General features: G+C 35.9%; 1 protein-coding gene across 17 annotated transcripts in view; it reads left to right on the top strand.

Annotated features, from left to right (window-relative positions):
- Positions 1–13,479, top strand: part of AKAP9 (A-kinase anchoring protein 9) — a 209,264-nt gene that overhangs the window by 151,632 nt on the left and 44,153 nt on the right. For 15 of the 17 annotated variants that reach the window (XM_037019808.2, XM_073238857.1, XM_073238864.1 and 12 more), the window contains 3 exons: positions 3,346–3,498; positions 3,872–4,051; positions 4,702–5,775. The exons of 1 other annotated variant lie outside the window; for it this stretch is intronic. In XM_037019808.2, the coding sequence (XP_036875703.2) occupies positions 3,346–3,498; positions 3,872–4,051; positions 4,702–5,775 (1,407 nt within the window). The remainder of the gene's footprint in view (positions 1–3,345; positions 3,499–3,871; positions 4,052–4,701; positions 5,776–13,479) is intronic. One more of the 17 variants, XM_073238859.1, reaches the window with a different exon arrangement.

The following is a 13,479-nucleotide window of genomic DNA, read 5'->3' as shown; positions in this document are numbered from 1 at the left end:
GAGCATCTTTTCATGTGCCTGTTGGCCATCTGAATTTCTTCTTTGGAGAAGTGCCTGTTCAGATCCTCTGCCCATTTTTTAATTGGGTCATTTGCTTTTTGGGTGTTGAGGGGTGTGAGTTCTTTATATATTTTGGATGTTAACTCCTTATCGGATATGTCCTTTACAAATATGTTCTCCCATACTGTAGTATTATCCTTTGAATTTTTATGTGACATCACTGACACCTTAGTTTCTTGAAATAAGTGCCCAATAACTGTGTTATTTTATTCAGAATTGTAGTTATTTTGAACTACAGGAGACCTTAGCGAATATATGTTAACTAATTCACTGTTTTTATAGATCAGACAAGAGCCAGACATGTTGACTGAGTAAATGGCTAAACTGGCAGCTGTCCCTGGTCTGCTATTTTTTAATAACAATAACAAGTATTGTCAGAACCCACTTACTTATAACTGGAGACTGAAAGACAGGAACATAGAATTAAAACATATATATTTTAATGAAAATAACTTCTTAGCATTCTCCTCTGCACTAGGTAAATTGTTTTCCAATACCTGATGGAATATAAACATAAGATGTGTCATTATATTTGAAATACTTCCTACTACTCTCATAGCCTAAATGTGTGTAAAACTTTGTTTTAAAAGTTATTACAATGTTTATAAATGGCAGAATGAATAGAAGAGAAGAAAACTTTGAAAGATAGAAGTTTCAGGATGATAAAAGGGGGATGATGTGGAAATAGAAGGAAGAATTTCCATAAGGAAAAATACCTTCAGTATGTTTTAGCTCTATATAGAGCTAATGAGATCTAGTCTACAGATGGCAATAATAAAAAATAATAGTTAATTTTGTTGAGTTCTGTGCTAGAGAGTATTAAATAGTTTAAATGCCATATGTTGCTAATTCTTATAGCCCCCCTTAGGATAGGCTCTGTTATTTCCATTTTATAGATGAGTAAAGCAAGTCTTAACATAGGTTAAGTAACTTGCTCATGGTCACACAGTAAGTGGTTGAGCAAGAATTCCTCCAGTTCTGGAGTCCTGTGATGCTGTACTGCCAAAACATTCTCACCTTGTGGGTGATAAATATTAGACTGTTATTCAACATTTATTGAGCTCTTACCACATGTAGACTACCACTATCCAACTGTAAAGCCAGCACTGGATTTGAAGGAATCTACTGTTTACTAAGGAGACATACATATACACATTTGAAAGACAGAAAAACACTTAAGAAGAAAACACAAGTAGTTATAAATTAACGTAATCCTAACAGTGTAGATATCATTTGATTTGCTAGCTAAATTAAATAAAATTAAAACAAATAACTACAATTCTATTTTTTTTTTTTTTTTTTTACAATTCTATTTTTAAACCTTAGTAATATTATTCTGGTTTTGGTTGCTATAGACTGAGTGATAATACATCCTGGGACTGAAACTATAGTCTGGCTGGATAAGAAAAAAGAATGCTCTACCATGTCATTTTGGGATTTGAAGTTTGTTGTAATGCCTTAGTTCAGCTACTTATAACAAGAATGTTAGTGCTTTAGTCCAGTGATTCTCAAATTTTAATGTGCATTTGAATTCCCTGGGTATCTTGTTAAAGATGAAGATTCTGATTCAGTAGGTCTGGGGTGGAGCTTGAGAATCCATACATCTAACATGTTCCCAGGTGAGCCAATTCTGCTGCTCTAGGGACCATACTTGAATAGCAGGGCTTTAGATCACAGAGCTAAGAATTTGACCGTAAACTGTCATATCAGAAAAATAAATAAATCTCATGTGAGGTAGGGCAGCAATTTTGAACTTAAGTATCTATGTATGTATTGAAATAATACCTTATCATCAGAAGTAGTTGTAGAAGATAGTGATAGGTATAAATACTATTGTATCAGGTAACTGAAGAATATGTAATGATCACAGTTTCCAACACACCTGATAATTAGGTATGCAGAACTGCTCAATGCATTTAAGGCATGTCTACTGAGCTGAATAACAGTGTTACAGAAAATAATTTAAATAGAAGTCTTAGACATTAGTTATTAGAAGTAGGATAAATGATAGTTAAGAGTGTAAAGCTCCAGAGATAAACTCCCTAGGTTCAGAAGCTGGCTTGCACATAGAAGCTTTGTTACCATGGAGTAAGGCACTCCTCTCTCAGTGACTCCCTTCCTCATCTCTGAAACGGAGAAAATCCTAGTAAATATCTAATAAGATTTAAAAAAAAATAATTCATAAAGAGCACCTTATGCAGTACCTAGCAATAAATTGTCTGGAAATAATGGCTGTTAGTACTAGTGTCAATACTATTTCTGTTAGGGAAATACTCGGCTAAACTATTTTAAAGGTTTTAGCCTCGCCAGTACTATGGATTCTAATTATTTGTCTGCATGTAATCAGCATATGCCTTCTTTCAAGCTCAAAGGAATTAAATGATTTATAGGCTGCTCTCTGAACCAGCTGCCACTAAATGGTGCACCTGCACCTTAGGTTGCTTTTAATGCAGCAATTTTGATAATCAGGTAAATAAACATTTGGAAATGCCTTCATTAAATATTTATTAAGTAACTACAAAGCAGTGAGCTAAATGACTGTTGCTTTTGCAATCAAATCTAATTTTTAAAATATAACAATAACTAGCTTTTAATATTCCTCTTTAGTTTCTGTATAACCAAAAAACAATTGCTTTACTGTAAATGCCAATCTGTACTCAGAAATGGATCTTAATTTATTTTGTCGTACATACAGGAGCACTCTAATTTTCTTCTAAAATGTTATTAGTAACTTACTCTTTAAGTGTCTGTATTTCAGACCTAAGGATCTCATGGTCTTAGTGCCTGCCTCTTCTTCCCTCTGCTTAAAGCACATGCAGCCAAACCTTTCACTGGATTAAGTTATTAATATGGACTAACTAGAGCTAATCTCACTTGGTGGCTAAAATAACTGACTCAATTGTATAGCTTTCTTGAGCCTTTTGACAGCAACTTAATTTATCATAAAATAAGATTTAAAATGTGGACTCTTCCCCTTCCTCTCATGAATCTTTTCTGCTTTTTCAGGAGATATTTTAGGTAGGAAATGACTCCTTATATAGCCTTCTCCTCAAGGACTCCTCTTTGCTTTGGGAAGGATGGTTTAAGGGTAACCAGTTTGAAAATGTCTAGTACCCATATAGTTATACTTGGCGTAGAGAAATCCCTTTTCTTTATTCTCATGGCTCATGTATTTTTAAGCATACTTACTTATTAGAGCTAGTACAGTACTCTTCACTGTCTCTTGACAAAGAAACATTTGTATAAACAGTTGTTTTGTCTTCCCTTTTGGAATTGTTATCAAAGATTACAAACTTAGAAGAACAGTTAGAGCAGTTCAGAGAAGAACTAGAAAATAAGAATGAAGAAGTCCAACAACTTCATATGCAATTAGAAATACAGAAAAAGGAATCTACTACCCGCCTACAAGAACTTGAACAAGAAAACAAATTATTTAAGGTAATTAGTTAAGAAAGCCTTTATCTACAAATAATTCATAGTTTTTATCTTATATAGCCTTGGTATTAAGCATTTGCTAAATCCAGCTGCTGAATAACACTTAATAGGAGAATTAGCCACAAATGGATTTTTGCAGAGAACTTATTTTCAACCCAACATAAATATTAGAATTTATCATAAATGAAATATTTTGAGACCTTTTGTCAAAAAATATTTTAAGAATTATTGATTTACAATAACTGGATGACACATCTGTTTTTATTTCATTTGTATATTTTGGGCATTATATCTTTTTGTAAGAGTTAATTGAAAAAATGTTTAGAAAATCACGTGTAATGATCTGTCCAACTGAGTTGGTTATTTTTGTCCCTAGGACGAAATGGAAAAACTGGGATTTGCCATAAAAGAATCTGATGCTATTTCTACTGAGGACCAACATGTGCTGTTTGGGAAAATTGCTCAGATAATGCAGGAAAAAGAAGTAGAAATTGATCAATTGAATGAGCAAATCACAAAACTTCAGTATCACCTTAAAATTACAACAGATAACAAGGTATACCAGTTTAAAACTGATTATTACATGAAATTAATGTAAGCTAGAATTTTAAATGGCAAAGTGGCTATTTTTCAGTTTCTCTTTGAATATAAAAATGAACTAAACTTCAATTCTCTTTTACCTATTAGTAGGACACATTGTCTTAACCAACTATGTGTATTATTATCCCTTGCTAATATTGCCCAAGAGTTTTTATGTTGTAAAGTGTTAGTATGGCTATAGATGATCTGAGTAAAATCTCTGGTCAATCAGAATTCATCATATCATGCTAACCAAATCTATTAAAAATTATTCTATTTAGTATGAGTAAAATAAGGTAATGACTTTGAATGCCATTTACTTTAGACTGCTTTGATTTCAATACTTCATCCTTTCCATTAGAATGTATTATTGATAGTGAGTTTTTTAGTTATAGGAAATCAGCTACTAAAAGTGTAAATCATTTTATAGTTAACAAAACTTTATGAACGAAGTTCTAAAGAGGGTCTTTTTATGGAGGACTGTTGGTGTCTATTAAATATGTCTGAGAAGTATATAATTTTTGTGTGTGATCAATACTTAAGATCTGCTATAAAATAAAACAAAACTCCAAAAATATAAATGCATACTTGTTATGTGTGTTACTTTTTTTATTTAACCTCTAATAGATTATTGAAGGAAAAAATGAACGAATAAAGGATCTTGAAACCCAAATAGAATGTTTGATGAGTGATCAAGAACGTGTGAAAAGAAATAGAGAAGAAGAAACTGAGCAGCTCAATGAAGTGATTGAAAAACTTCAACAGGAATTGGCAAATATTGAACAAAAGACACCAGTGGATGCTAATTCTCTCCCAGAAGAAGCAGATAGTTTAAGACATCGGTTGGATATGGTAATATGTGAAAAACTGGCTTTGGAACAGCAAGTAGAAACCACTAATGAAGAAATAGCCTTTATGAAAAATGTGCTTAAAGAAACTAATTTTAAAATGAACCAGCTAACACAAGAATTAAGCAGCTTAAGGAGAAAACATGAAAATACTGAAAAAACCCAAAGTGTACCAGAGAAAAGTGTTAGTATGGCTATAGATGATCTGAGTAAAAGCACACCTAAACTAGGAGTAGTCCTTACTGAGGATGCTCCTAAGCCCCTAGAAAATCAAATTTACCTTAAATCTTTTGAAGAAAACAGCAAAGTTTCCATAAGTAGTTTGGAAACAAAGGTGCTACAGCTTGAAGGCACTGTAAGTGCAAAGGACTTAGAACTTACCCAGTGTTATAAACAAATAAAGGAAATGCAAGAGCAAGGCCAGTCTGAAGCAGAAGTGCTTAAAAAGAAGGTTGTAAACCTACAGAATATACTTGAAGAAAAAGTTGCTGCTGCTCTTGTGAGTCAAGTCCAACTTGAAGCAATTAAGGAATATGTAAAATTCTGTGAAGATAAACAAGCAACTTCATCAGAACCTGAAAGAACAAATATACAGAATTTAAATCAACTAACAGAAAATGAAATGGTGTCAGATATATCAGCATTAACCTCTAAAATATTGGAATTAGAAAGCCAGGTGGTTGAGATGCAGATGAGTTTGAATTTAGAAAAAGAACAGGTAGAAACTGCGGAGAAAAATGCTTTGGAAAAAGAAAAGGAACTATTAGAACTACAGAAGCTGTTGGAGGATGAGGTAAAACAGGGAGGTAAAGAAAGGAAAAGATGCCCTCAAGAAGATTTTGAAGTTCTCAAGGTTAGTTTGTACTTGATTTTTTTCATTTAAACACCCTAAGAAACTCTTTTTTCCTTTTGTTTTGTAAGCTGATTGCTAATTTAAAAAATTAAATATTGTATTTTTTACATCTAGCAATTAATATATATTGAGTTGTGTAGAAAAATATTACCACTTCATAAAGTCTTATTATCATCACTGGAATAATGGATACAAGCTGTACTTTGTGATCTTCAAATGACAAATTTATTTCACCAGCACAGTCATAAAGTACAGCAGTCATAAGAAATTTAGAAATGTTATATTTAGCAAATGTCCTCTGAAACTTGGGGGTTTTTTCCTTTTCCATCCAACATGCATATTATGTGATTATCCCTTTTTTTTTTTTTTTTTTGAGAGGGCATCTCTCATATTTATTGATCAAATGGTTGTTAACAACAATAAAATTCTGTATAGGGGAGTCAATGCTCAATGTATAATCATTAATCCACCCCCAGCCTAATTCTCGTCAGTCTCCAATCTTCTGAAGCATAACAAACAAGTTCTTACATGGTGAACAAATTCTTACATAGTGAATAAGTCCTTACGTGGTGAACAGTACAAGGGCGGTCATCACAAAAACTTTCGGTTTTGATCACACATTATGAACTATAAACAATCAGGTCAAATATGAATATTCGTTTGATTTTTTTTTTTTTTTTTTTTTTGGTGTGTGTGTGTTTTTTTTTTTTTTTTTTTTTTTTTTTTGAGAGGGCATCTCTCATATTTATTGATCAAATGGTTGTTAACAACAATAAAATTCAGTATAGGGGGGTCATTGCTCAATGTACAATCATTAATCCATCTCAAGCCTAATTCTCGTCAGTCTCCAATCTTCTGAAGCATAACGAACAAGTTCTTACATGGTGAACGAATTCTTACAGAGTGAATAAATTCTTACATGGTGAACAGTACAAGGGCATTCATCACAGAAACTTTCAGTTTTGATCATGCAATATGACCTATAAACCATCAGGTCAAATATGAATATTCATTTGATTTTTGTACTTGATTTATATGTTGATCCCACATTTCTCCTATTATTATTATTATTTTTATTTTTAATAAAATGCTGAAGTGGTAGGTAGATGCAAGATAAAGGTAGAAAACATAGTTTAGTGCTGTAAGAAGGCAAATGTAGATGATCAGATGATCAGGTGTGTGCCTATGGACTAAGTATTAATCCAGGCTAGACAAGGGCAGCAAGACATCCACGGATGGAGAAGATTTCTCTCAAAGCAGGGGGGGTGAGGTTCTGAGCCTCACCTCTGTTGATCCCCAAATTCTCACCTGATGGCCCCCCTGCGACTGTGCCTGTCTTAGGTTGTTCCTCCCTTGAGGAATCTTACCCGTCTCTGGCTAACCAGTCATCTTCCGGGGCCATACAGGGAAATGTAAAGTTGGTAAGTGAGAGAGAAGCCATATTGTTTGCAAAGGTTAGCTTTTTACTTCTTTGCAGATTTATGCCCTGTGGCTTCTATGCCCAGCACTTGTCTCGAGGTATCTTTACCACCTGGAGGAATTATGATACTCGGTAAATTCGATATGAGGCACGAATTCTATTTAAGGTTTGTAATTAGGAAGGAAGAAGAAAAGCTATAGATGTAGCATACGAAGGAAACTTGGGAGGATTGATTATTTCTTTGACATATCTTCTTGTATAGTACCTTAAGTATGTATAGGTTTTAAACTACTAACTAATTTGCACACACATATTAACATAATAGGAATATGGTGACATAAACAAAGCAAATCTATAATTACCAGCCATCTCCAGTGAAGCCAAGAAAACCATTTAGGCACCCTAGGCATTTGTGAAAATTTATCTATGATATGATGGATATTTTCCAACTGTACTTGAACCATCAGACAAATTAAAGCAGCCCATTTCTGGGATCTGTTCACATCCCATATGTTCTTTTAACCATAGATAGTCTATAGTCATGAGATTTTGGGGTGCTACAACTTGCACCCCTCCCAACTCCTGGTTGAGTTCCAACAGTACAGATCCGGTCAAATTCGTTGTCTCACTGTATACACATGCCAGCCTAGACATCTCCCTCCTCATTCCTATGGCAAGTCCAGGAGACGGTGGGCTGGATGCAGCCACAACCGCAGCATCGTCCGGATCCCTGTGGAGGCTTTTTGATGATCATCCCCCGGCACAAGTCCTCCAGAGAGTGCTGATGCCGGAAGCTCCTCCTCATATCGTATCTTAGTTCATTTTCTGGGTATCCAAGCTAGGCCTTGATCTTCTGCGTAGAAACAAACAGACCCTTTGCCCACACTTTGACATGCCCTCTATACCACTGTGCAGAACTCATTGGAGGTCAGCACACAGTAACTGCTTTTTTTTTTTTTTTTTAATTAAGAGAAAGGAATATTATCAGAAAAGAGTACCTCCATAGCTGATCATCTGACACCCTTTAAGTGATCAACATTAAGGATATTTAAAGCATGCGTTGATCTTTGATTTACCAATAGTTTTATCCTGTTAAGGAGTAATCCCCCTTTTCTTTCTTTCTTTCTTTTTTTTTTTAAATTTTTAATCTACACTTACCTGAAGAATACTATGTTTACTATGCTCTCCCCTATATCAGGTCCCCCCTAACAACCACATTACAGTTACTGTCCATCAGCTTAGCAAAATGTGGTAGAGTCACTACTTGTCCTCTCTGTGTTGTGCAGCCCACCCTCCCCTTTCTCCCTCCCCCCTATGCATGCTAATCTTAATACCCCCCTTCTTCTTCCCCCCCCTTATCCCTCCCTGCCCACCCATCCTCCCCAGTTCCTTTCCCTTTGGTACCTGTTAGTCCATTTTTGGGTTCTGTAATTCTGCTGCTGTTTTGTTCCTTCAGTTTTTCCTTTGTTCCTATACTCCTCAGATGAGTGAAATCATTTGGTATTTCTCTTTCTCCGCTTGGCTTATTTCACTGAGCATAATACTCTCCAGCTCCATCCATGTTGCTGCAAATGGTTGGATTTTTCCACTTCTTATGGCTGAGTAGTATTCCATTGTGTATATGTACCACATCTTCTTTATCCATTCATCTACAGATGGACATTTAGGTTGCTTCCAATTCTTGGCTATTGTAAATAGTGCTGCGATAAACATAGGAGTGCATCTGTCTTTCTCAAACTTGATTGCTGCGTTCTTAGGGTAAATTCCTAGGAGTGGAATTCCTGGGTCAAATGGTAGGTCTGTTTTGAGCATTTTGATGCACCTCCATACTGCTTTCCACAATGGTTGAACTAATTTACATTCCCACCAGCAGTGTAGGAGGGTTCCCTTTTCTCCACAGCCTCGCCAACATTTGTTGTTGTTTGTCTTTTGGATGGCAGCTATCCTTACTGGTGTGAGGTGATACCTCATTGTAGTTTTAATTTGCATTTCTCTGATAATTAGCGATGTGGAGCATCTTTTCATGTGTCTCTTGGCCATCTGTATTTCTTTTTTGGAGAACTGTCTGTTCAGTTCCTCTGCCCATTTTTTAATTGGGTTATTTGTTTTTTGTTTGTTGAGGCGTGTGAGCTCTTTATATATTCTGGACGTCAAGCCTTTATCAGATTTGTCATTTTCAAATATATTCTCCCATACTGTAGGGTTCCTTTTTGTTCTATTGATGGTGTCTTTCGCTGTACAGAAGCTTTTCAGCTTAATGTAGTCCCACTTGCTCATTTTTGCTGTTGTTTTCCTTGCCCGGGGAGATATGTTCAAGAAGAGATCACTCATGTTTATGTCTAAGAGGTTTTTGCCTATGTTTTTTTCCAAGAGTTTAATGGTTTCGTGACTTACATTCAGGTCTTTGATCCATTTTGAGTTTACCTTTGTATATGGGGTTAGACAATGGTCCAGTTTCATTCTCCTACATGTAGCTGTCCAGTTTTGCCAGCACCATCTGTTGAAGAGACTGTCATTTTGCCATTGTATGTCCATGGCTCCTTTATCAAATATTAATTGACCATATATGTTTGGGTTAATTTCTGGGGTCTCTAATCTGTTCCACTGGTCTGTGGCTCTGTTCTTGTGCCAGTACCAAATTGTCTTGATTACTATGGCTTTGTAGTAGAGCTTGAAGTTGGGGAGTGAGATCCCCCCTACTTTATTCTTCTTTTTCAGGATTGCTTTGGCTATTCGGGGTCTTTGGTGTTTCCATATGAATTTTTGAATTATTTGTTCCAATTCATTGAAGAATGTTGCTGGTAATTTGAGAGGGATTGCATCAAATTTGTATATTGCTTTCGGCAGGATGGCCATTTTGACGATATTAATTCTTCCTAGCCATGAGCATGGGATGAGTTTCCATTTATTAGTGTCCCCTTTAATTTCTCTTAAGAGTGACTTGTAGTTTTCAGAGTATAAGTCTTTCACTTCCTTGGTTAGGTTTATTCCTAGGTATTTTATTCTTTTTGATGCAATGGTGAATGGAATTGTTTTCCTGATTTCTCTTTCTATTGATTCGTTGTTAGTGTATAGGAAAGCTACAGATTTCTGTGTGTTGATTTTGTATCCTGCAACTTTGCTGTATTCCGATATCAGTTCTAGTAGTTTTGGAGTGGAGTCTTTAGGGTTTTTTATGTACAGTATCATATCATCTGCAAATAGTGACAGTTTAACTTCTTCTTTACCAATCTGGATTCCTTGTATTTCTTTGTTTTGTCTGATTGCCGTGGCTAGGACCTCCAGTACTATGTTAAATAACAGTGGGGAGAGTGGGCATCCCTGTCTGGTTCCCGATCTCAGTGGAAATGCTTTCAGCTTCTCGCTGTTCAGTATAATGCTGGCTGTGGGTTTATCATATATGGCCTTTATTATGTTGAGGTACTTGCCCTCTATTCCCATTTTGCTGAGAGTTTTTATCATGAATGGATGTTGAATTTTGTCAAATGCTTTTTCAGCATCTATGGAGATGATCATGTGGTTTTTGTCTTTCTTTTTGTTGATGTGGTGGATGATGTTGATGGATTTTCGAATGTTGTACCATCCTTGCATCCCTGGGATGAACCCCACTTGGTCATGGTGTATGATCCTTTTGATATACTGTTGAATTCTGTTTGCTAGTATTTTATTGAGTATTTTTGCATCTACATTCATCAGGGATATTGGTCTGTAATTTTCTTTTTTGGTGGGGTCTTTTCCTGGTTTTGGTATTAGGGTGATGTTGGCTTCATAGAATGAGTTTGGGAGTATTCCCTCTTCTTCTATTTTGTGGAACACTTTAAGGAGAATGGGTATTATGTCTTCTCTGTGTGTCTGATAAAATTCCGAGGTAAATCCGTCCGGCCCCGGGGTTTTGTTCTTGGGTAGTTTTTTGATTACTGTTTCAATTTCTTTGCTTGTAATTGGTTTGTTTAACTTTTGTGTTTCTTCCTTGGTCAGTCTTGGGAGGTTGTATTTTTCTAGGAAGTTGTCCATTTCTTCTAGGTTTTCCAGCTTGTTGGCATATAGGTTTTCATAGTAGTCTTTAATAATTCTTTGTATTTCTGTGGAGTCTGTCGTGATTTTTCCATTCTCATTTCTGATTATGTTGATTTGTGTTGACTCTCTTTTTCTCTTAATAAGTTGGGCTAGAGGCTTATCTATTTTGTTTATTTTCTCGAAGAACCAGCTCTTGGTTTCGTTGATTTTTGCTATTGTTTTATTCTTCTCAATTTTGTTTATTTCTTCTCTGATCTTTATTATGTCCCTCCTTCTGCTGACTTTAGGCCTCATTTGTTCTTCTTTTTCCCATTTCGATAATTATGATGTTAGACTATTCATTTGGGATTGTTCTTCCTTCTTCAAGTGTGCCTGGATCGCTATATACTTTCCTCTTAAGACTGCTTTCGCTGCATCCCACAGAAGTTGGGGCTTAGTGTTGTTGTTGTCATTTGTTTCTATATATTCCTTGATCTCTATTTTGATTTGTTCATTGATCCATTGATTATTTAGTAGCATGTTGTTAAGCCTCCATGTGTTTGTGAGCCTTTTTGTTTTCTTTGTAGAATTTATTTCTACTTTCATACCTTTGTGGTCTGAAAAATTGGTTGGTAGAATTTCAATATTGTGGAATTTACTGAGGCTCTTTTTGTGAGCTAGTATGTGGTCTATTCTGGAGAATGTTCCATGTGCACTTGAGAAGAATGTATATCCTGTTGCTTTTGGATGTAGAGTTCTATAGATGTCTATTAGGTCCATCTGTTCTAGTGTGTTGTTCAGTGCCTGTGTGTCTTTACTTATTTTCTGCCCGGTGGATCTATCCTTTGGGGTGAGTGGTGTGTTGAAGTCTCCTACAATGAATGCATTGCAGTCTATTTCCCTCTTTAGTTCTGTTAGTATTTGTTTCACATATGCTGGTGCTCCTGTATTGGGTGCATATATATTTAGAATGGTTATATCCTCTTGTTGGACTGAGCCCTTTATCATTATGTAGTGGCCTTCTTTATCTCTTGTTACTTTCTTTGTTTTGAAGTCTATTTTGTCTGATATTAGTACTGCAACCCCTGCTTTCTTCTCACTGTTGTTTGCCTGAAATATGTTTTTCCATCCCTTGACTTTTAGTCTATGCTTATCTTTGGGTTTAAGGTGAGTTTCTTGTAAGCAGCATATAGATGGGTCTTGCTTTTTTATCCATTCTATTACTCTATGTCTTTTGATTGGTGCATTAAGTCCATTTACATTTAGGGTGACTATTGAAAGATATGTACTTATTGCCATTGCAGGCTTTAGATTCGTGGTTACCAAAGGTTCAAGGTTAGCTTCTTTAGTATCTTACTGCCTAACTTAGCTCGCTTATTGAGCTGTTATATACACTGTCTGGAGATTCTTTTCTTCTCTCCCTTCTTATTCCTCCTCCTCCATTTTTCCTATGTTGTGTGTTTTGTTCTGTGCTCTTTTTAGGGGTGCTCCCATCTAGAGCAGTCCCTGTAGGATGCCCTGTAAAGGTGGTTTGTGGGAAGCAAATTCCCTCAGCTTTTGCTTGTCTGGGAATTGTTTGATCCCACCATCATATTTAAATGATAGTCGTGCTGGATACAGTATCCTTGGTTCAAGGCCCTTCTGTTTCATTGCATTAAGTATATCATGCCATTCTCTTCTGGCCTGTAGGGTTTCTGTTGAGAAGTCTGATGTTAGCCTGATTGGTTTTCCTTTATAGGTGACCTTTTTCTCTCTAGCTGCCTTTAAAACTCTTTCCTTGTCCTTGATCCTTGCCATTTTAATTATTATGTGTCTTGGTGTTGTCCTCCTTGGATCCTTTCTGTTGGGGGTTCTGTATAATTCCATGGTCTGTTCGATTATTTCCTCCCCCAGTTTGGGGAAGTTTTCAGCAATTATTTCTTCAAAGACACTTTCTATCCCTTTTCCTCTTTCTTCCTCTTCTGGTATCCCTATAATACGAATGTTTTTCCTTTTGTATTGGTCACATATTTCTCTTAGTGTTGTTTCATTCCTGGAGATCCTTTTATCTCTCTCTATGTCAGCTTCTATACGTTCCTGTTCTCTGGCTTCTATTCCTTCAATGGCCTCTTGCATCTTATCCATTCTGCTTATAAATCCTTCCAGGGATTGTTTCACTTCTGTGATCTCTTTCCTGACATCTGTGATCTCCTTCCGGACTTCATCCCACTGCTCTTGCATTTTTCTCTGCATCTCATCCCACTGCTCTTGCATTTTTCTCTGCATCTCATCCCATTGCTCTTGCATTT

The sequence above is a fragment of the Manis javanica genome, chromosome 6 (assembly GCF_040802235.1).
Source record: "Manis javanica isolate MJ-LG chromosome 6, MJ_LKY, whole genome shotgun sequence".
In the NCBI taxonomy this organism is placed as follows: Eukaryota; Metazoa; Chordata; class Mammalia; order Pholidota; family Manidae; genus Manis; species Manis javanica.
Note: the sequence above shows the minus strand (reverse complement) of the source record. Positions and strands in the feature narration are given on the sequence as shown.